This window comes from Macrotis lagotis, chromosome 3 (assembly GCF_037893015.1).
Source record: "Macrotis lagotis isolate mMagLag1 chromosome 3, bilby.v1.9.chrom.fasta, whole genome shotgun sequence".
NCBI lineage: Eukaryota > Metazoa > Chordata > Mammalia > Peramelemorphia > Peramelidae > Macrotis > Macrotis lagotis.
The window spans coordinates 254,989,694-255,014,033 of record NC_133660.1 but is presented as its reverse complement, the minus strand read 5'-3'; the positions used below and the strand labels follow the sequence as shown (position 1 = coordinate 255,014,033).

The following is a 24,340-nucleotide window of genomic DNA, read 5'->3' as shown; positions in this document are numbered from 1 at the left end:
AGGGCTGGTGCTCTATCCACTGCACCCCCCAGCTGCCCCTGGAAGCCAATTCTTAACTTGAACTGAATATTTAATATAGCACCTAGCTACTAAATTCCATCAAGGATTTTCCCATTACAAATAGCTTCTTGTTATCTTGATTTCTCTATCTGTAAAATGGGAATGCTGCTCCTATTGTCTTCTTCTCAATGGTAAACTTCCATCTAATATAGAAGTATCTTGTGGGCATCTTTAAGTTTTATTGCTCTCTTTTGGTTTTGATCCTATAAATTCTGAGTATTCTATCCCCCAATATGTAATAGTACATAAAGAGAATGTGGTGTAGGTCTGTAATCTCTGCTATTCAGGAGTATGAGTGTTGGATTAATTATGTTTGGGAATTTTGAGTTGCAAAGGGGCTAAATTAGGTGTTTTGCACTAAGTCCAATACCATTATGGTAAGTTCACAGAGTGGGGATCACCAAACCATCTAAGAAGGTATGAACCAACCTAAGTCAGAAAGGGGGCAAAGTCAAAGCTTCCATGCTGACCATCAATGGGATCCAACCTGAGTGACAGAAGGAGATGAAGTCTCCAACCCCACCCTCCATTCCCCATCCCTTAGGCGGGGAAAAAAGAAGTTCCTGAGGACTGACACTGTTCTTTCTTTGTCTTTATCTCTGATTATTTAACACAGTACCTGATCTATAGTAAATTCTGTTTTGGTTTTTTTTTTTTGTTTATGCAAGGTAGTAGGGTTAGGTGACTTGCTCAAGGTCAAACATCTGGGTAATTATTAAGTGTCTGAGGCTGGGTTTGAACTCAGGTCCTCCTGACTCCAGTTGCCCCTATAGTCAATTCTTAATAAATTCTTGATTGGTTGATACTTATGTCACAAGCTTTTTCTGGTAAAAAGTAGTACATTGTACATTAGGGATGAGAACTATTAATTGAGTTGTTCAGCTTTGAATTATATGTGGGTTTTGTGCTTGCCAAGTTTTAAAAATATTTTATACTTGTCCCCTTCCTACAGTAAATTACCTATAATGTGGTCCAAGGGTGACTTGTATGCAGATTAATGGCTAATGGTACCGAAGCTCAGTAAATACTTCTGTGTCATACTCAAAACCTACTATATGGGCTTATCTTTCAGGAATGCAATATTTTTTGCTTAATTTGTTGAACTTCCTTGAATATTTCATTTATTCCATTTGTTTGGGAACATTTTGTAGTGTTTTTTATTGGCATCCATTTTCATATGATTATAAAAGATATAAATTGAATTAAACAGAAATACCAATGATATCTATTAACTTCACTCTCCTACTCTTTCTAGGATATATATTATCTTAGTTTGAATGATTTCTTCTCAAAGTTTTATTGATTCCTTTTGTTATTTGATATCATTATTAGTTCTGCATATTCCATCCACCAAATTGGTTTTCCCTCATATTAAAAAATGATTAAAAAAACCAGTCAGCACAGGATTACAACCACCAGAGAATGAGACATTTTGTAAATGTAGTCCCACACCTGTTCAAGATAAATAGGAAGATACAGCTTATTTTTGTCTCAGGATCTAGCATATAGTAAGTGCTTAATAAATATTCTATCTTCCTATTTATCTTCCTATTCATCCATCCATCAACCCAGCCAGCCTCCCTCTCTCTTTGACTGACTCTATTTCCTTCTCTGTCTGCCACTCTGTCTTAGTCTCTGTCTCAGTGTCTGTCTCTGTCTCTGCCTGGCTCTCTGTTTCTATCTCTATCTGTGTGTATCTCTGACTGCCACACTGTCTACATCTCATCTCAGTTCTCTCTGTCTCTGGCTGTATCTCTGTCTATGTCTCTCAGCTTCTGTCTCTCTATCTGCCATTCTGTCTAAGCCTCATCTTGGTGGCTGTCTCATTGTTTCTGTCTTTCTCAATTTCTGTGTCTCTGTCTTTATCTCTGTCTGTTCATCTTTCTCACTTTCCTTCCCCCCCCCAATATCCCTCTCCCCTCGCCTCTTCAGAGCCAGTGCAGGTCATTATAATTGCACACCATTCTCTAGTCATTTGTTTTTGAGAACCCGTGTTTATACTTGACAGCCCGCTAAAACGGGTAACTTATATGAGTCTCCCGTGTTTTTTTCAGGATGGAGCTGGATGAATTCCCGAGTGAGTATTTCTAACCTTTTTCTGCTCACACTGTAGACTTTCCTATCTTCTGAGGACTCTCCCCATACTTCGAAGCTCAGTGGATCAGAGCTTTGTAAGGCCTCAAAGTCTGCTTACAACTTCAGAAAGCAGATCATTCCATTGGTCCCGTGGCCTTGGAGTCTGTGGCATAGCAGAGCATAGGGACTGAGACTTGCTCTTTTGTTTTCTCCCTAGAAAGCAGAGATGTAGCTAGCACTGAGTATTTTGTTTTAACTCCTGATTAAATATTCATCCTTTACTGAACTACTCAGTGTTTGTGAGTGGCTTTTGAATCTGGGGGGGGGGGGGTTCAGGTTGACCTTTTTAATATGGGCCTGATGGGACAGCTAAGCTTAGTAAACTGGGATTTCCCTGAAGACAAGGAGAAACAGATCTCATATTATCATGGGAATTTGTGCTTTTTGCTATAGAATGGCTCCTATGATAATAGTTGATGTTTCTTTACTGCTTTATGATTTCCAGAACTAAGGGATTCAGCTCAAACGATAGTGGCAGCACTATGCCAAGGAATTATGCTAAGTTCAAAGTCAGAAGACCTGACTTCAAATCCTGATTATTTACTAACTGTGACCTTAGGCCAGTCATTTTTCTTCTATTGGTCTCAGTTTCCTGATCTGTAAAATTAGAGTTTGGTCCAGAGAGTCTTCTAAATCTACGATGAGTGCTTGCCTTATTGTGGAGGGTAGTGGGATGGATTCTTGCAATCTCTATGATGTAGATGAAAGGGGAAAAGCTTAATTTATGGGAGAGTAGGGTCAATTCTTGCAATTATGTATGGACACTTTGAGAGGCAGATAAGGAAGACCTTAATTTTAGGTTATACGTATGACATCATGTAAAACATATTCGCTAGACCATCATTTATTATGCTATAACTGTATCTCTGCCTTCAAGGGGATTGCCTTATATGGGAAAAATCTAGGTCCCCCTCACTCTCAGTTCAGTGGTTGTGCCATTGTAAGCAATCACTACCTTTCCTCCCCAAATGACTCATCTGTTTTAATTATGTCTGCTTTTTAAAAAAAAGGAAAATTTCATTTTAAAGAAAAGCCATATTGTGAAGAAATCTGTGATTTGTGATAAATCCAAAGGATTCCATCAAAATGCTAGTACTGACACATTGGTATTGTTTTGGTTAGATGTATTGAGGAAAGGGATGAACTGAAGACAAGAATTGACTTACAAAACTGAATCTCTGGGCATTTTCTACTCTCCTTTTACTGAGAGGCATTCTGGCACAGTGGATAGAAGGTTGAACCAATAGTTAGGAAGATCTGGGTTCAAATTCTATCTCTGACATTTAATAGTTATGTGACACTCGACAAATTCATTTAACTTTTCTTAACATCACTTAAGTGGGGGGAACAATAAATAGTTGCCTCATCTACTTCAGAGATTCAAAAGAAATAAAGGCATATCTCAATGGAAGACACAAATACCATTTTTAATGATAATTGTGTATCAGTTTGCTAACTGGGACCAATTTTCTTTCTGGTAGACAAAGCTGACAAAATTCACATGGGTCTTTGTTGAATGAATGCTGAATAATACAGTAGGGTGTGTAGCATCCTAGAGAGGCAGTGAAGTGGAGTGGAAAAAGCAATTCCCCCATCTGCAAAAAAGCTAGTCAGAAGACCTGGGTTCAAATTCCCTCTACTGTCATTTAACATGTGTAGTCCTTCAGAGAAGTTAGATTATCTTTCAGTTTCCTTATCGGTAAAATGAGGGTGGTAAATCCAACTGGCAGCACAATCACCTCCTCTACCACCACCACCACCAGCACCATCAACATCATCATAATTATGTTAAATGACAGTTTATAATGCTTAAGCTTTTGCAAAGCACTAATGATCTTATGTCATTAGAAAAGGTCATAATAAAGAGAGGGGGAAGAGATCATTACTCTCCCTGAGTCAGTTTTTCTATTTATAAAGTGGGTAGAGTACTGAGGAAGAAGGATAAAACTAGATGACTTTTAGGGCTCCTTCCTTGTCTAAAACATTCTTCTTCTTCTGTGGTTCTGATAGAAAGAGGGGGCCCAGACCAACTGAGAATATTCAACAAAAATACTTGGAATTCGGGGACCTTTTAATATAGATTTTTTTTTCTTAATTGTTTCCCTTCATCCCCACTCTCCTTCAGGTTTCTGAACTGAGGAAGGTGTCACAATGTGGTTTTTTACAGATTATTTTTTTTCCTGCATGCCACTAATTGATTGCATAGACTTCAGGGTAGGACACAGTAGGAGGAGAATGGGTCCTTGGAGGTAAAGGTCCTTTGATTAACCAACATCTTTGATAATTACCTAAAGTGGTTGGACCATGACATTGTTTAGGTAAAATGTGGTCTGGTCATCAAGGAGCTTCCCTCACCTGGGATATGATCAACTCTTTTTAAAAACAGGCAATACATAGACATCCTCAAGTGCAATTTAAATGAGTCTGTATTCTGCATTATAAATATGCACCGGACACAGAGAGAAAACCGGAACAATCTCTCAGGATGCTGTTAGGGCCAAGCGGAATCTCATTAGGGACAACTTCAAAGATCGGTTCCTCATGTCCATAAAAACAAGTGTAAATTATCTGGTCGAGGCCTGCTGTTAGCAGTTAGAGGGATACATTATGCATGATTCTAGACTGAACAGAGTATGGGCTGGCTGCTCCGTGTTCCCAAGTGGGGTGGGCTTTCTCCCTTATGCTCTCCCCACCCCCTAACCCCATTTTTTGTGCTGAGTTCTGCCTTTTAGAAATTTATTGGTAGTGTTATAGACAGCATAGGACTTCATTTGTAACCCATCCCTGCTTTTCTGATTAATCAACATCAACTTGGGGAGTAATGATGAAGTTCTAGTTGGTTTTGGGGAAGGGCCAGTTGGTGCTAATTTTTTTGATTTATTTTTTAGCTTCATATGAGGAATTAAGAATTTAGGCCTTTGTGGATTTTAAATTTCAAAGAATAATGGGTACTAGTTTCTTTGATTCCCACCCCCAACAGATTTTTCTTTTCCCTATTATCATTTAGTTAGTTATTTTTGTTTACTTTGATGCTTTTAAACATTACATTAATTTCTGAATATGTCTACTCTTCCTCACCTAATGAGCCTTCTTTATTTCAGATATTTAGGAAAAAATTAAAAAAAGTAGGTCAGCAAAACTAATCCATAAATGGTATTATATCTAATTACATATGAGATAAATTGTTTACAATCCCTCCCCTTTCTGATGGAGGTAGGGGGCCAGGGGGAGAAAGAACATTTTTATTTCGTTTCTCTGGATCAAAATTTGTTCATCATTACATAGCATTCAAGTTTGTTTTATTGATCTTATTTACATTGTTATTATAAGGTATATTGTTTTCTTGCTTCCACTTATTTTATTTTGTATCAGTTCATATAATTCTTCTAGTTTCTCTGAATTCTTCATATTCTTCATGATTTCTTACAGTGCTAAAAATAGTCTATTACATTCACTGACATTAATTTGTTTAGCTATTTCCCAGTCGATGGATATCTTATTTTCTTTGCTACCTCAAAATATTGCTATGCAATTTTTAATATATATGGCATCTTCATGGCTTTCTTTCTTCCTTTTTCCCCCCTCTTTATTTCCTTCCTTTCTCTCTTTCTTCTTCTCACTCTATTCTCTTTCTTTCCTTCTTTCCTCCTTACCTACTTTTCTTTTCTTCCTTCTTTCCTGTTTCCTTCCTTTTTTTTCTTCTTTTCTTTCTCCCTCCCTCCCTCCCTCCCTCCCTCCCTCCCTCTCTTCCTTCCTTCCTTTCTCCCTTCCTTCCTGAATTCCAACTTTTCTTTTTTCTCCTTCAAGCATGAACCTAGCAGTGGAACTCTGAAGTATGAGATACTCAAAAAAGTATGAATATTTTATTTACTTTTTTTGCTTACTTCCAAATGATTTTCCAGGATTGTAGAATTAGCATAAGGTTTAAAAAGGGGGGAAAGGTAGAAATTTTAATGGCTACATTGGGAACCATGGATAGAGAAGGCAGAATTGTAGAAAGCAAAATAGGAGGCTAGCAATGTTCCACTGGTCTTTCAGTCAATGAATAAACAAGTATTAGGTACAAGAGAAGTATAAGACATAGACCCTGGCTGAAAAGAGACCACAGTTTGTTAGAGAAGACAAATGTTTGCCCATAAAGCCAGCATAGTAGATAGGGCAGTAGACTTATATCCAGGAAGATTTGAGCTTAAATCTTGCCCCAGTACTATCTAACCATGTGACTCCTGGGAAAGTATGCTCATTTAGAAAATTAAGATAATAATAGCATCTGTCTTACAGAGTTATTGTGAGGGTCAAATGAGATAATATGTAAAATGCCTTACAAACCTTAAAATACTATATAAATGCTGGCTATCGTCATATCATTATTAATATTATTATTATTATTGAGTGCTTTGGCATAGAGATAATTAATAAGTCTTTAATGAGGGAGTTGATTGCAGACCATCTAATCTAATGGTATTGTAACTCTGGGCTCAAGGAATCATGGCACACTAAATATTTAAGTTGACAGCATTTGGAAAGAATAAGACTACTTCTGCATAGGAGTTGATTGCAAGTCTAAGTTTCATACAATTGGTGCCTTGTGGACTAGATGTCAGAGGGCATCTCTTTTAAGAACTACTGATTTAAACTAATCTTTTCATTTCAAAGGCAGGAGATCTGCCACCCAAATGGAATAAGAATAGATTAGCACAAAAGTCTTAGTACACGTTAAAGAATTTAGAGGCTACCATTATACTCAGACTTTGGGGTCCTATCTGTTTCCTGATTTCTTCCTGTTTATGTATAGAGCTCAAAACAGGAAGAAACATTAGAAATAATTTCTTCCACTCCCTCATCAGATGAGAAACTGAGGCCTAGAGTGGTTAAGTCATTTTCCCAAGGTGGTATTTATAGTAAAAAAAAAAGAGTCCGGATTTCAGCTCTGGTCCTCTTCATTTCCAGATGCTGTTGGGATTAAGTGGAATCCTTATTGATTGCTTAACCAGTGATCTGTCCACTGTACTTAGCCTAAATTCACATTGTTGCCTAGTAGTAGAGAAAGATCTAGATCATGGTTCCCTTGAGTCCTAATATAAGTGCTCTTTCTAATGTTCTATAGATGGTGCCTATCTTCAAGAAGGTTGCCATCTATTTCGACAGAGGTTGTGTTTTCCCCAGTGCTGGAAAATCCTGATAAAGAAACTTCCTTTACCATATCAGATCAGAAGTTGTTTAGCAACCCAGAGTCTTGGAAAGAGATTAAGTGGCTTTCCCAGCATCAAGTTAGAGAGACAAGACTTAATATTGAAGACATTAGAGAATGATAGAATGAATATCTAAAGGGCTATATAGCAAGGTGATGAAATAAAAGTTGGTCAGGTTTGGAGTGAGAAAGACCTGCATTCTGATATTTCTGATCTGTATGACCTTCAAGTCTTTTGATTTCTTCTCAGACTCTTAGCCGTCTCCCTAGAAATTAACCACTAGACCATAGATGGTTAGATGATGCATGAAGCTTTCATGCTGGGAACCTCCCATGCTTTAAATCAGTGGTTCTCAAATATTTTCCTCTCAATGTACCTTTATATTCTGAAAAAGTTATTTAAGAACACCAGAGGGCTTTTGTTCATTTATCACATTATAAATTAAAGCTAATATTTTTAAAATTATAGTTATTCATTTAAAATGAAAAATGATAACTCATTGCTATGAAAAATAACTGTTATAAAACCCAGAAAAATAGTGAAAAGTGGCATTGTTTGTTTGTTTTTAGCATACTATTGCAAATCTTTTTAATGTCTTGCTTAATAGAAGACAGCTGGATTCTCATATCTGCTTCTCCATTAAATCTGTCAATATGTTGTTTTGGTTGAAGTATAAGAAGAAAATCTGGCTTCATGTAGATATGGAAAAAGGAGCAGTGTTTGCATAGGCAAATAATGTCAGTATTATTATGAAACTAGTTTTTCACCTTGCGGACCCCCTGAACAGGTCTTAGGGACTCCATGATCTGTAGAGTATACTTGGAGTTCCTCTACTTTGAGAATTCTCAGTTCTGTGGAGCTAAGTGTATCGTGAGCTCAGACCATAAGGGCAGAAGTTCTGTAATTCCTTCCACATGTAAAGCTTCATTCCCCTTCCCCATTGGCTTTTTTTTTAATTTTTCTATACTTATGTATATGATGTTGCCTTTGATTGAATGTAAGCTCCCTGAGGACAGGAATAACTTCCCTTTTGTCTTTGTATCTACAGAAACAAGTACAGAAATAGTGCGTATTTAATAAATGTTTGTTGATTGAAAGAAGAGAAAGATATAGTCTTCTCCAAATTCTTTTTTTCTTATATGAGACATTCCCCTGCTTTTCAAATTCCCTTTATCTACCTATTTATTCATTTATCTGTTTTTACTTATCTATTCATTCATCTATCTATTCAATTTCTGATGAAATTTCACTGAATGTATTCCAATTGTATTTTTCATTTTCTTTTTCTGGACATACCTGATCCCTTTTCCACCTCCACCTCCTCACTAGTTAGTATTTTACTATAGTCACAGTATTTTGAGGCCAGCCTTTTCCTCTCTACTGTAAATATTACACCCTGGGATGCTCTATTGTAGAGAAGTCTCTCTGTTCACAAGAGGTGCTAGGGAAGAGAATGAAAGACAAAGGACCTTAGTAAAATGGTTTCCAAGCCCTTCACGTCCAACTCTGTCCTTCATGTTTCTCTAATGTGGCAGTCTCTGCTGGCCTTGAAGGCTCCTATGTGAACTATGGCTTTTCCCAATTCAAAACTGCACATTTGGGACAATAACATTTTTGCTGTGATGTGAGATTCAAAAGTGTGTGGACAAGATTCACAGGCTTGGGTAAGCTGTGACATTCCAATGAAATTGGATGGTTCCTGGTTTGTTGGTTGGTCACACTATGCGAGGAGGAGACCATCAAGGTCTTTTCTGTCTAGGAGAATGGTTTGATGCTTCATCACACTTTATTTTGACAAGGTTCAATGATAGTTTCATATTCTGGCTGGGGTTAAGTATCAGGAATCAAGGGTCATGTTTGAGCAGTTCACCAAGGTACCTGCTTGGTTAATGATGTCTTGGACCAGAGATTGATGCAATGATTGCACAGAAAATTGCTTCTGTTATCCATAATTTAGCATCGCCCATGAGCGGGGAGACAGTGCATTTATTCTTCATGAGGTCTGAGAAACTTTGCCACCACCAGGCAAATGTTGCATAAGGGAGTATCCACCCTCTGCAGTTTCCTTCTTAGAAAATGCTCAATAGCAGATGGCAGGCATTGTCATCAAGTAAGCTTCTTCTTTATGTTAAAACAGAGGCTGAGACAGAGTTGGCTGCTATGATGACACTTTTTTTTCCAGAGTGGGGTTTCATCTCTATCACCTAGGCACCAAGTGATGATGCAGGCACCAGGGTGATAACTAGCATTTCTACATTACGAATATTCTAGGCTTACAGGCTGGTGATCCAATGGTCCCCCTTAGAGCTTTCCAGACACCATCAAGGGAAGTGAGAGCCTTAGAGGCAGTTCACCTGTCCTTCAGGGTATGAAATGCTTTTGAGCAGAATTTGCTTGCAATTCCCCTGTTTGATCTTCAGGCTTGAGTTTCACAACATGGGAATGATATAATTGAAATTCAGATACTGAGTGATGATACAATGGGTGCAACTGGAATGATCAACTCCCAAATAATTTCTCCCTGGTCATAATACCTTTGCATTTACTTTTCATGCTTCCCATTTCCTTAACTGGATACTTATTGTACCCTTCCAGAAGAATGCAAACTCTTGTTTGGTTTTGGGGTTTTGTTTGTCTTTTCAGCATCTAGTACTGATATTCTTGCTCATTGAATTGAGGATTTCTGCTCATAGCTATTTTGACTATAGTAGATTAACATCACTGAGAGAAATGTAAAACTTAAACAAATATATATACATATATATAGATAATATACTTGTGCATTTGTAATGTGGGTTTGTATGCAAGCGTATGTAAGTCAGTGAGATGGAGAAAGAGACATTGAGAGGAAGAAAAAGGAGAGAGAGAGAGAGAGGAGAAAGAGAGAAAAGAGCTAGAGAAAGAGGAGAGGAAAGATTGTCATGGAATTATGGCAATAGTGGATTGAATACTGGATTGGAATCAGTCCCAGAATCCAGAATCCAGAAAATATATCTGATTTCTAGTTTTACACACACACACACACACACACACACACACACATATATATATATATAATCCTAGACAAGTCATTTAACCTCTTAATACCTCAAGAAACTTTCTAAGAATGTAAGATGCAGAGCAAATTAGAAAGAAAAATATATTGAAGGTAGGGTAGATAGATAGATGATGGAAGGATGGATGGATGGATGTGGTGTGCATGGAAGGGTGTATATGTCTGTTTGTGAATATAATTTCACTTGTGTTTGGGAACTCCTAGCATAGAAAATATCTTCACTGATGCAGGGACTCAATCCAGCTATCATTTAGAAATTTAGCTGCTTGAGGTACTGAGGAGCTAAGGAGCTTATCCATAGTTATATATCAAAAACTTCCAAGGAAGGCTAAACCCTGATACATACATACTTACACACCTATGTGTGTATGTATATATGTATACATATACACATATGTGTCTATATATTTCAGAGCAGACCTTGAATATAGGTGTTCCTGGGCCCTGAGCCCAAGATTAATCCATGCTAGCTCTTTTATATGTACATATCCATCCAGAGACAGAGATTACAATACCCCAAAACAGATTCTGCATGACATTACATGGGGAAAAAATCCACTTGTCTGTTGAGTACTCTTCTCAGAAGCTCCACAGAAAGTGAAAATACTGAACATATTTGCTGGTGTGCAGGTCTAGACTTGGGCTAATTATCACTCACTCAGTTGACCTTGTTCTTTGAGGTGGACAAAAACTGGGCCTTTAAGATACTGGATGGAGCCAAAGTTCAGGAGAACATCGTCTGTCTTTCAGTAGAAATGAAAAGACTGTAGGCAGAGGATTCTGTTTTTATTGTCCTGTGAGTTGGAGTTTGGGTTGATTGGGGAGGAGAACATGCTTTACTTTCTTTGTCTCTGTCTCTGTCTCTTGTCTTTGTCTCTCTCTTTCTTTGTTTCTCTGTCTCTGTCTCTCTGTCTCTATCTCTGTCTCTCTTCTCTGTCTCTGTCTCTGTCTGTCTCTGTCTCTGTCTCTGTCTCTGTCTCTCTCTCTCTCTCTCTCTCTCTCTCTCTCATATGTCTCCATCGCCACTCAATAAATAAGCGGATCCAGTCTTTTGTTTTAAAATGTAATCAGTGGAGAGATTGTATTTGCACTGCTTGTAAAGGAATGGCAGAAGTGAAATTACTTCTCTTCCATCTCATTTTGTGTCATAAAATGTTATGGGATGCAGACTGTTTTGCCTCTTTCTAGAGCTTCTTGCATTGATATTGGCAGGGTATGGGGTGGGGATAATGTTGGAAACCAAGGGATTCTTTCTCTCCTTTCCTTTTCTTGAAGCCCAAATCTGTTCCAAATGCCAGTACTAAGAAATATGGCTCCTTTATAGCATTCCCTTCACTCTCCCCCCCCCCCCCCCATGTCTGGAAATGTCTTCTGGAATAAGTCAGAGGTTTGGATTCAACAGATACCAGTAAACTCCTGAAATAAATGGGATTTTGAGGACAATCTCATTTTGTGAAGCAACTGTTTGCTAATTGGATTGTTAGTAAGACGTTGGGCTGGTTAAGTAGGGGTGCCAATCAGACTTGGTTGGAACTTACAAAGGAGTGTGAGCTTTTGGGGGGGAGTGGGAGTATCATTTGGCTTCAGAACATTCTGTCTTTGTCTCTCAGTCTCTCACTCTTTTTCTCTCTCACACATACACAAAGCATATATAAGAACAGAAAATCCATCTTAGGCATCAATGCTCTTTTCTTTTGGGGGGGGGGGATTGTTATCAGAATGAAATGCATTTTTAAATTGACTTTTTAAAAGGTATCCTTAAGGCAGATTTTTATCTGAATCATAATTCATGGGGAGATCACTCCCCCATCCCCCTTCAAGGAAATAAAATAAATGATTTAACACGGCAGTAATTATTGCCCGACTTCAAAAGTCAGGAGCGTGCGTGATAAATGTGAACGTCCCCTTTCTTCCCCCCACTGAGAATTTCTTTATTCATTAATTTTTTAAGATGGAAGTATAAGCAAAAGTAAGTGTTCTTGGATAACCTCTAACATTGTGCGGTTGCCCACAAAACCTCTGCTTATTAACTACATTATTGATAATAAAAAAAAAAACAAAAACCCTTGCCATCCGGCAGGAAATGAGGCTGCTGATTCCGCTGTTTGCCTAAATGTGAAGACTGTTAAGCTACAGAGAAGTTACATCAATGCGTTCGTTGGATACCATGGAAGATTTTGAAATGGCCAAAGGCAGGAAGAGTAATGGGTTCCTTTCTCTGGTTTTATCAGAGAATCTGAAAGTGGGACCTTGGAAGCCACCCTACATAGTTCCTACTTGAACAAGACTTCCCTCTACAGCACCCCTAAGAAATGGTCAGCCAGTCTTTGCTCAAAACTTCCAAGGAGGGTAAAGCCCATTAACTCCCAAGGCAGCTCATTCCACCCTTGGAAAAGCCTCTAATTGGAAGGAAGTTGTGTTTGAGGCTTTTGCTTTGTTTCATTTTATCTTCACTTAGGACAAGCCTAAAGTCACCTGATTCCTTGCAACTTAGATGCAATACTCTTAGTTTGGCTTATTATGACTAAGCAAAGTAAGTCTAATTCCAAAGAAGGTCCTTGGGTTCCATGGACCTGATGTCCAAAAACTTAAAAAAAATTGTTTTGATAATTACGTTTTACTTACTACAGTTAATTTATTATTTTAATCATTAAGCTCCATTGTAATTCTATATTCTTTTTGAATTTAAAAACATTCTGAGAAAGGCTCTGTAGAATCAAATGAGATAATATTTGTTAAATATTTATCAGAGCATCTGGGATATTTTCCCATCCCTCTCCCTTCACCAGATTTTCAAACTTTGTGATAGCCTTTCAAATATTTGAAGATAGCTACCATTTTTCCAGCATAAAAAGTCACAGGAAGACATCAGTTATTGGTTGACATGATTGGGCAGAAGAGAGGAATTTAGGACATGATCTGGGATTCAGTTATAATTTCACAACAGTGAGGTGGTGTAGTGGATAGAACACCTGTCCTGGGGTCAGGAGGACCTGTGTTCAAATGCAACCTCAGGCACTTAATAATACCTAACTGTGTGACCTTGGACAAGTCACTTAACCCCATTGCCTTGCAAAAAAGCCAAAAAAAAGTTATAATGTATTTGTTGTATAACCCCAGAGAAAGAACAATTAGTAATGAATGGACCTGGCAGATAAGGGAATTGTAGATCAGGAGATTTTGATGAGTACAAGTTAAAATGAAAAACAAGCAAACAATTTCCTAATAATTTGAACTGTCTTGAAACAGAATGTGATGACGGAACAGGTAATGAACAGGTCAAAAAATAGAATTTAAATGTTTTCTTAAGCAAGAGACCATAGTGAGGCAGGGAGAGAGTCCCCTGCTAAGACCAGGGCTAGACTTGGAGGTCCTTTCCATTTCTTGAAATTCTGTTATTCCAGAAGCATGTTTAAAACTGCACTAACTAAATATAGTATAGTAGGTCCTCATTTACTCTACAAACTTTCCTAAGCAAAGATGTGGAGTGTTATGCCCACACTCAGAGGAATGCAAAAATAAATTTTGTATTTTTATTGAACCTATAATGTAATTGAAAAGTTAAACATGCATAGAAAATAAAACTTAGATAACCCTTCGTGTTGCTTTGTAATTTAAGTGCAAAGACTTTTGCTGTAATTTTTTATCCATCTGAACAATGATAATCCATGTATATAAAGATGTAGATTGTTTGATGTGACTTGATTCCAGAGGCCAGGACTGCTCTTATTTTAGTTTCTAAAATGAACTTCTCATTTTCAGGCTCTTAGAGCTTCCTGAAAAAGATCCAAGGGAATCTTTTCACAAAGATGACATTCTGGTGTTTTAAACAAAGTTTTTATTCTGTTTCTTTTATCACTCCCTTTAAATATTTGTTTCAGGAAGTTCTTAAGGGTTTAAAATGAGAAACTCATTCTTCTCCATCATACTCCCAAGCCAGGTACATTCAATTACCTTCCTCCTTCCCCTTTTCAGCTGTTTTAATAAATTGCATTCCCTTTTTAAATGTAAGCTTCTGGACATTGTACGTATTTAATATATACTTATTTACTGACAATTAGTGGCAGATTTAGAATCTGGACCTAAATAGTTCTGCCTACAGATCCTGTATTCTTTCCATAAAGGATTTTTTTCCTTTCTTTGGAGATTAATCTCAACCTCTAAATCTCCTGCTTAAGGTCTCTTCTAACTCTGAGAATTGGTGTCACATTTTTTTTTTTTGGTAGCTACGTTCTCTGTAAGTTGACCATATGCAAGCAATGAAATTCAGATGTAAATTTTCACATGGGACTTCATTTTTGGCACCAATTTCATTCATTCTTTTAGACCAACCAAGTGACCTGGAGACCCTGCCTCAAACAATCAATTGAATTGATTATTTGAAGGTAGATTGGCCAATTGATGCTCCAGGGTGATCCATCTAATTGTGTCATCTGACAGATTGAAGTAACGAGATTTCCTCTTATTTAGCTCCCAAGGATGACTGATCTGAGCTGCTGTTAAACAATAAATCGGTTGCTTGCCAATTAACCTTCATACCAGCTGGAAAAAGGCTATCAGAATAGTCCATCTGTGTGTCCATGTGGCCAAGGCACTGTTCACAAATCCATGCCCTTAAGTGATGCAAAGAGATCATTTAGTCTGACCCTTTTCACAGGTTGGTAGAATTAGAACTGGGAGGGATGTCAAAGTCTTTTTAATTTAATCCTTTTTATAAAGGTTAAACTTGAGACTTAGGATGTTTAAGTACCTTTCCCAAGTTTACCCAGAAGTCAGAGTAAGAGGCAGAATTTGAACTAAGGTCTTCAGACCTTTCTACCATTCCAAGCTATTCACAAGTATTCAAGGATCTACTAGGTTCCAGTCATTGTACTGAGCCCTGGATGGTTACATGAACAAACAATCAAATAAAAACAGACTATAGACCTATAAAATGTAAGAGCAGCTAAATAATACAGCACACAGCCTATAAAATAATCCCTATTATAGCACATCAAATAAGTGACCATGAAAATTTTTTCTTGATCTCCAATCAGTGATGGTCCACTGCTTACAAGACAGGTCATTTGACTTTGCAAGAGTTCTGATCATTAGGGAGATATATAAATGTGTGTGTGTATATATGTATATGTATATGTATATATATATGTATATATGTATATATATAAATATATGTGCATATGCTTATGTATAAATGTACAGACACAAAATAGAGAGAGAGAGAGTGTGAGAGTAAGCCTTCTGCCTCTATACAAATTGTACTCATTGCTCCTAGTTCTACTTTCTGAGGTCATGTTAGATGAGTTGAATCCCTTTTCTTGGTGGCCTCTCATAGACTTGAAGAAAGCTATCACTTTGACCTGAATTTTTGTTCTCTCCAGGCTAAACATCCTGGATTCCTTCAAGGGGTTGTGAGCTTCCTCATTAAAGTACGAGCTCCTGGAGAGCAGGGACCATCTTTTATCTTTTTATCTCTAGCATTGTAGCAGAGATACATAGTACTGGAACAAAATGCCTAATAAAAGTTTATTGACTGATGTCCATGGACTTAAATCTCCTGTTTTTCCTGGTTTCTCTCTCTGTAATCTTATTTCAAAGAGTTGGAAATGGAGATTCGTTAAAGTACAGGGACTTGCCCAGAGTCACTCAGGTAGGTGAGTTGAGCTTGGACTAGACTTCAGGATTTAGCACTTCTAGGTCAATGTTCTCACTCATATGCTTGTTAAATGGACACATAGTCCCTAGGGATTCTTTTCAGAAACCTTGGGCTTTTTATTCTGATCAGAAGATTTCCATCTCTATCCTGCTATATTCTGTTATTTTTTCCATGCTTGCCTAATGTTCTCCTTGAAACCAATTCATCTTTTCTTCCTGATTTCTACTGTGTTTTTGACTTGGGTTAGATAGCCCAGGTCTTTCTTTCTAAATGCCACCCCCAATGATTATACACTAAATCACCTCTAACTTTGGCAGGCTTAATTTTCTTTTTTCTTTCTTTCTGTTTGTCTTTCTTTCTTATTTAAGGCAATGGCATTAAGTGACTTGCCCAAGGTCACACAGTTAGATATTTGTTAAATCTGAACTCAGGTCTTCCTGACTCCAAGGCTGATGCTCTATCCACTGTGCCACCTAGCTGCCCCAAGGTCTACTTTCTCTTAGCTTATTTTCTACTTTAGGGAAACTCTAGACAAATTAACCAACTAGCTGTTCACCAAACATCTCATTTCCTGGTCATCTCCATGACTTCCTCTACCCAACCTTCTTCATCCCCATATTCCTTCTAGAATCTTGAACTCTCTCCCTGGATTCTGATGGGTGGGATCTGTTTGGATCTAAGTCTTCACCTCATTTCCACCAGACCATTCCCATACATAGTCCCAGTTGTATATTCCCACTCTCCAATTTCTTTTTTATGTGATGTTTTTGTGCTGCTTCTTAAGGACAGGGATTTCCTTGTTTATCCCTTGCATCTGGAGAGTTCCTAGAATATTGTAAATATTGAATTCTCCATCTATATGAAACATTCTTTATCTTGTCTATTGCTTCCCCCATGTGTCTCATATGTCTTCCTTCTTCACCTTTTCCCATGGAATGTCTTTGGGTCTTTACTAACACTCTGCTCTCCAGTTACCATTGGGACCTTCTTCTTGAAACTGTTTCCCATGAGGGTAATGTGGAGACTGGACAGTGAAGATTTGGTCTATAGAGCATGATCAGATTTGCTGTTCCTTTGGGGTTGTATAGAATATGTATACATATCTCTTTCCTGGTTTCAGTTCAACGTGGGGAATTTTGGGGAATATTAACAGTATGATCTCAATCATGTATAACTGAAGGGTTGGTACTATGGGGTGACTTAGAAAAGGAACTATTACCCTCTGTCTTTTAGACTCCATATGGTCACTTAGGTACCAATGGAGAATATCTGTGTTTATACCAAGGGGGTAGCAATATAGAATCATGAGTAGGCACATTTTTCTGAAAATGCTAGATTTGGAATCAAGATTATTTTTTCACCTGTAGAAGGTGAAAGCTGGAGCAGATTAGCAATTCTTATCTTTTGTTAGTCGTGGTGTAGTATTATTCTTTGCCATGAGGAGTTGTGTTACAACCATGGGAGACTTGGGAGATTTGTACAGACACATAGGATTGCAGATACAAGTACCATTTCTTTGACATATACAGAAAAATTCATGGTGTCACCTTTGAGAACCAATGGATTGGATGATCTTTTAAGGTCATTCTACACTCTGATCTTAGGATTCTAAGGCATCTAATACAACCTTCCTTACAATAATAAGCATTTTGTCTTAATGAAGTATAGATAGCTAATCCATTCATACATCTTCTGTACATTTGATTTCTTAATATATCTATATCACTGAATCATCTATCTCTTTCCAGTTGTACAATCTATTTTCTCTTACTCCATTTATTATTATCTCAATTTCCATCTATTATCTAGCTATATATCTCTTTTGATCTATTCATCTCCTTTCTCTTTCCCCATTATTTATTCTCATCTATCATTTGCTATTATCATCTAATTCATTTTTATTTTTCTATTTCTAGTTATCTAATACTTATCTCCATTTTCTATTGACTTTTATCTATTGCCTGTTTTCTCTTTCTCTTGATTATTCATCTCTTTTTATCTCTATCTCTATTATCTACCTTTTATCTGTCATTCTCTATTATCATTCTATTTCTATATAGTTACCTATTCTATTTTTATTTATTTTATTTTATTTATCTCTATTTATCTGGAGCAGCTAGGTGAATGCAGTGGATAGAGCACTGGCCTTGGAGTCAGGAGGACTCAAGTTCAATGTAACCTCAGACATGTGACACTAACTAGCTGAGTAAACTTAGGCAAGTCACCTAATGCTGACTGCCTTGCATCCAGGGCTATCTCCAGTTGTCCTGATTCATATCTGGTCTCTGGATTCAGATGACTCTGGAGGAGAAAGTGAGGCTGATGACTTAGCATATCACCCCCTTACTCAAAATCTAATTCATGTGCTTGTCATGACATCATCTCCCTGATATCATGGTCTTCTTTGATTATGAAGGACAAGAACAAACATCATCATCATCATCATCATCATCATCATCATCATCTCCATTTATCCACCACATATCTCATCTCTCAATCTAATCTATTAATTATCATTTATTTTCTATCTATGTATTACATAGCTTTTTTCTATCTACATGACCTTGGTTTAATTATGGAAAATTATTCACTCTTTCCAACACAAGCATAAAACCTCAATTTAAGAACTTTGAATCTCATTATTTATATATATGGAATGTTCCCTTGGACATTCAGATTTGAGGAAATAGCACAGATTTTTACTCATTTTTTCTTTCTAGGAGAAAGGCAATATGGTACAGTGATAAAACCATCAGATTTGAAGTCAGGAGAAACATGACTTTTGAACAATGACTCAAGAACAATTGCTAGCTGTGTGACATAGGGCAAATCATTTACCCTCTCTGAGCCTTGATTTCTTATCTGAAAAATAATATTTATGAACATAACTCAGGATTATTGTGGAAATCAAATGAGGTAATCCCTTAAAAAGCTTTGTAAACCTTAAAGTGCTATATAAATGTCAGATATTATTAATAAAATTTATATGACTATGATTCAGTATGTCCGTTGTAGGTTCATAAGCAGGGCTTTGACATTATAAAATTGAGTGTTTTACGAAGACTAATCTTGTGATGAGAATGAGAGTTTAGGAGGGGAGGAGACTGGAGGCCAGGAGGCCAGTGAGCAATTACCACAGAAATTGAAATAGGAGATGGGGAGGACTGGGACGAGTATGTTTCCCTGAGGATAGAGAAAAAGGGATCAGCCCCAGAGACATTTCCAGACAAGGAATCAACTGAGATTAGATGTATATATTCTTTGTGGAAAGTAAAGGAAAAGGAGAAATCAAAGATAATTTTCAGAAGAGGCGCTTAGTAGTTCAGGAGAATGGGGCCATTATTGGCAGAAGTGGGAAACCGAGTTGGTTAAGTCCCCAAGAATGTCAAAGGTACAAAAAGCTGGTTGATCCATGTAGGGGAAAGTTGTGCAGGCTCTCAGATGTCCTCCCACCAACCTGCTCCTTGAGATAAAACAAAAGAGGGCAAAGTGCCTTTTTCTTTTTTTTAACTTCCAGCTCAACCTTATATAATTCAAGACCATGGAGATAAACAAGTCAATAGAAGATAGATAATAGATGATAGAAAGATAATGGATTAGCTAGATAACAGATGAGATAAAGAGATCCTTATAGCTATTGTGCCTCTGCCACTACTGCCTGTATAAAGTCATTCTAGCTCCTTAAAGATAACTCAGTTTCCTCAAATGTCAAATGTGGGAGTTGGATTATATGTTAGAGCTCTGAGATCCCCTTCATTCCTTTTTTGGTCTAGCCAGACTGGACTTCTTGTTCTGCTTTTGCCACAATATTCTCTCTCTGCCCTTTGCACAGATTGTTGTTAATATTTGGGAAAATATTTCCTTCTTAGAATCAGAGATAATATTTTAATTTCTCAAATTATTTTTTTAAATGCTTGTCTCTTTCCTCTCTGTTGTTTCTTGAAAAACATTATTGCATTCTTCTTTATTGATCCTATGGAATCATGGTTGGTCATTAATGCCCTCCCTGAGAATCCTTACTCTTTTGCATTTCAACTATATTGTTGGATAACTATAGGGAATAGAAATAGGGGATAGACCTATATTTCATTGATAAAGAAAACTTCTGATGGGGAGCACCTCAAGGTTAACATTTACTTAGGAACTTATCATCTTAGAAGGTTATCTGGCATAATGATAATGACTTGTCTACTCACTCAGCTAGCAAGTGGAATTAGAATCTAGATTAGAAGTGGGATTAGAATCCAGATCTTTAAAAATCTATTTAACTTTACCATTCACTTCTGCCTTTCTGGCAAAGCATCACCTGATAAATTTGTTTACAAAGCAATGAGGGGGAAAAAAGAAATCAATATTTTTTTTGGGGGGGGGGGAGACAATTGGAGTTAAATGACTTGCCTATGGTCACACAGTTAGTAAGTGACTGAGACCAGATCTGAACTCAGGTTGTCTTGACCCCAGAACCATTTAGTTATTCCCCATAATATATAGATTCCGACTGACACACTTAAGTGAAATTTTTCATGATAATACCCAGTTCAGGGGGCACTTCCTCCAACAAAGCCTTCCATGGCTTTCACATCTTTTATTATTTCTAGCCCTTTGCTGGGACATCCTTCTTAGAACAATCTCCCTTGTATTAGCATTTTTGCCAGTGTCTTCCTCCCACCCCTTTAGACTGTGAGCTCTTTGAGAGGAGATGTCATTGTCCTTTCTGCCCTCTTACCTAGGACAGAGCCTTGAATACATGGGGAGACTTGAATGAATTGAATAACAGTACTGCTAAATTGGACATAGTGTCTGTGGGCTGGATTTCAGATTCCTAGCCAGACCCTAAAATAAATATCTCAAATATATAGAGTATGAATATACATTAGGTTATTGAATGGACCTTGATATTTGTTTTTTCTGACTTAAGAAATACATTGTTTGACTGTAACAGAAATCTACTTTTCCAGCATAACCCTTGGTCTCCTACTCCCCCCCCCTTCTTCAAAGGGAATATAATAAAACCTGACACATTACTTCAAAAGTAGTTTTTATGGAGCATTTGGCAGTAAATGCTGTTGAGTGGTGATGGAACAGTGCTTTCTTGAAATAAACTGCACAAGATAGGGGGGCAGAAGGGGGAATGTTTTAAAAAGAAGGTAATAATCTCTGTGCCACTCGGCCTCATTGGAAAGCATGTTCTAAAGGTGGGAGGTGAGTTTCGTTCGCTGTTAATCTACAGAGGGTAGGCTGGGACTATGGGAAAAAATATTATTTTCTTTATCTCGGAGGATTCACTGTAATTGTTTACCATTTGGAGTTTACCCATCATTGGGCACAGGGGCCATTTATTGGCGTATGAAGAGCAAGGTGCCCTGTGATTTGAGAAATTCTTTTGAAAATATGAAGTCTATGTATGGATACAGTGGTTTCATGGAGCTCTCTTTAATAAAGGTAGAATGAGGTACTTTTGTTCTTGGGGCAATTGTTAGGGTTGTGTTGCGGAACTCACCTACAGGGAGCTGGGTTTAGTCACTTCCTAGTGACTCAACCTTGGAAAAGGCTTTTGATATCTTTAAATAAAGCCCTTCGAGCCCTGCAGATGTTCAAGACTACTTTGACAACTTAAATCTAGAGCAGGGAAGGAGCTTCTTAGGTCTTCTACTCTAATCTGCTTATTTTATTAAAGATTTTATTAAAGATAAGGAACTGAGGCTTAGGGACAGGAAAGACTTGCCCAAAGGACATAAAAATTGAAAATGTTGGAGACAGTATTTAAATCTTGGTCCTCCATCTCAGGACTCAACAGTCCTAGCCCAGGCAGAAATTTGTGGTGATTGTTTGGGACAATGTCTAAGAATTTTGGTATTCTCATGGTCTCCACCTTCCTCTCATTTTATGAGTTCATAAAGGAAAATTTCTTTTTTTAAGAAAGATTTTATTTATTTTGAGTTTTACAATTTCTCTCCCATTCTTGCTTCCCTCCCCCCACCCCCACAGAAGGTATTCTGTTAGTCTTTACCTTGTTTCCATGGTATACATTAATCTCAGTTGAATGTGATGAGTGAGAAATCATATCCTTAAGGAAGAAAAATAAAGTATGAGACAGCAAAATTACCTAATAAGATAATGGTTTTTTCCTAAGTTAAAGGTAATAGTCTTTGGTCTTGGTTCAAGGTCCACAATTCTTTCTCTGTATACAGATGGTATTCTCCATTGCAGATAGCCCAAAATTGTCCCCGGTTATGGCACTGATGGAATGAGCAAGTTCATTAAGTTTGATCCTCACTCCCATGTTGCTGTTGGGACATACAGTGTTTTTCTGGTTCTGCTCATCTCACTCAGCATCAGTTCATGCAAATCCCTCCAGGCTTCCCTGAATTCCCATCCCTCCGGGTTTCTAATAGAACAATAGTGTTCCATGACATACATATACCATAATTTGTTAAGCCATTCCCCAATTGAAGGACATTCACTTTATTTCCAATTCTTGGCCACCACAAACAGGGCTGCTACATAAAGGACAGTTTCTAGAAGATCAGGAAAGTTCTTGTCTGATGACTTATCATTCTAGATTTTGTGGCAAACAGGCAACTTCTTTTTTGTCTGTATTAACTTCTTATGATTGGCAGTTGATCAGGCAACAAGCTAATGCCAGACACTGTGCTGGAGGCATAATGAAAGGTAAAAACAAAACAAACAGCAAGACAAAAAACAAACCCACAACCCAGTCTCTGTTCTCAAGGAGCTCCTAGTCTACTGGGGACCACAACAGGCTAATAACTATGTATAAATAAGTTATGTACAGGACAAATATGGATTGAATCAGTTGGATTAAGGAGGACTGGGAAAGACTACCTATAGGAGGTGGGAAGTCAGGAGGTGGAGATGAGCAAGTGGAGAATTTCAGCCATAGGAGCAGCAAAGGAAACATTGGAGTGTGGGGAGATGGCCGGAAGGTCATTGTCCCTGAATCACTGAGTAGGGGAAAGAATTAAGGTATGAAGGTGGAGGACAAGCTCTGAAAAACCAAAAAGGGGATTGATTTTAAATGAATTATTGAAGGGAGTTCATTGAATTGAAGGAAGTTATTGAATAGGAGAATGATATGTATTAGATGTGTATTTAAGGAAGATCCAGATTGGCAGCTTGGTGGATAATGGATGGATGGGGGAGGGGATGAGGAGGGGAGATTTGTCGCAGGGAGACACACTATCAGGTGATAAGGGCCTACACCAGGGTGGTGGCAGCATCAAAGGAGCACATATGACTTATATTAAAAAAAAGAAAAAATGACAGGATTTGCAAACTATTTGGATAGAGGAGTTAACACCTATATTTAGAAGAAATAGAGCTTTAGAGGAAGTTCTCCTGGCCAGGGGCTAGATTCCTGGTCTTCAGAAGGGTCAGGAAAAGACTACCTCCCTAGCTGGGAATTTGATCGGAGTCAATAAAGAAGAATACCCCACCCTACCAGTGAAATATTGTATAGATGAGGAAAATATCAGTTTCCTGATTAATCATGTTGTTAGGGGAAAAAGAAGGAAAGCAAAACCATTAAAAAACAACTGTTTTTGGAACCAAATTCACAACAGTATCTGTTTACTTTGAGAGAAAATATGGTGTAATGGCTAAGAAGCTGGAAAATATGTAAGGTCTGGGTTCAAATTTCTCTTCTTTCACATGCCAGCTGGGTGAAACACAAACAACTCTCTTAATCTTGCTATGCCCCAAGCAACTGTCTTAGAGATTTCAGTTTTAGAGAGAGAGCAGGTATAGATCTATATTGTTCTAGGGAGTTCCCTATAACCGTGAAATCACTGGTCTGATTTTTTTTAAATGCACAATATATTGTTTGCTGTTATTTGTACTTCTTTCTTAATGAGGACTATGACATCAGGGAGGTGATGTCATAACAGGCAAGTGAATCAGATTTAAGGGAGGGAGAGCTGTGCAAAGTCACCAGCCTCACTTTCTCATCCAGAGTCATCTGAATTCAGTAGCAACCTATGGATGAAGACCTCTGGAGATGGTCTTGGATGCAGTGGGAGACCTTGACCTTTTTAGACTGTGGTCTTTAACAGGTCTCAGTGGTCTCTAGAACTAAAAAGGATGGGCACCAAATGTGAGCTTTATGTCGAGGGAGTAGAATTTACCAAAGATAACAAATTGTAGGGTTATGAATTCACATCTAGAAGGGATCTTTGAGTCCATTTAGTCTAATTTTTAACCTGGAGTTATGAATTTTTTTGC

The 24,340-nt window shown here is 37.7% G+C and overlaps 1 protein-coding gene across 4 annotated transcripts in view; it reads left to right on the top strand.

Annotated features, from left to right (window-relative positions):
* Positions 1–24,340, top strand: part of MPPED2 (metallophosphoesterase domain containing 2) — a 205,449-nt gene that overhangs the window by 23,007 nt on the left and 158,102 nt on the right. The window contains exon 1 of one of the 4 annotated variants that reach the window (XM_074230416.1): positions 18,168–24,212. The exons of the other annotated variants lie outside the window; for them this stretch is intronic. Within the exon in view, the coding sequence (XP_074086517.1) occupies positions 24,211–24,212 (2 nt within the window). The 5' untranslated portion in view covers positions 18,168–24,210. Of the gene's footprint in view, positions 1–18,167; positions 24,213–24,340 lie in introns of those variants that run through there. 4 annotated transcript variants of the gene reach the window in all.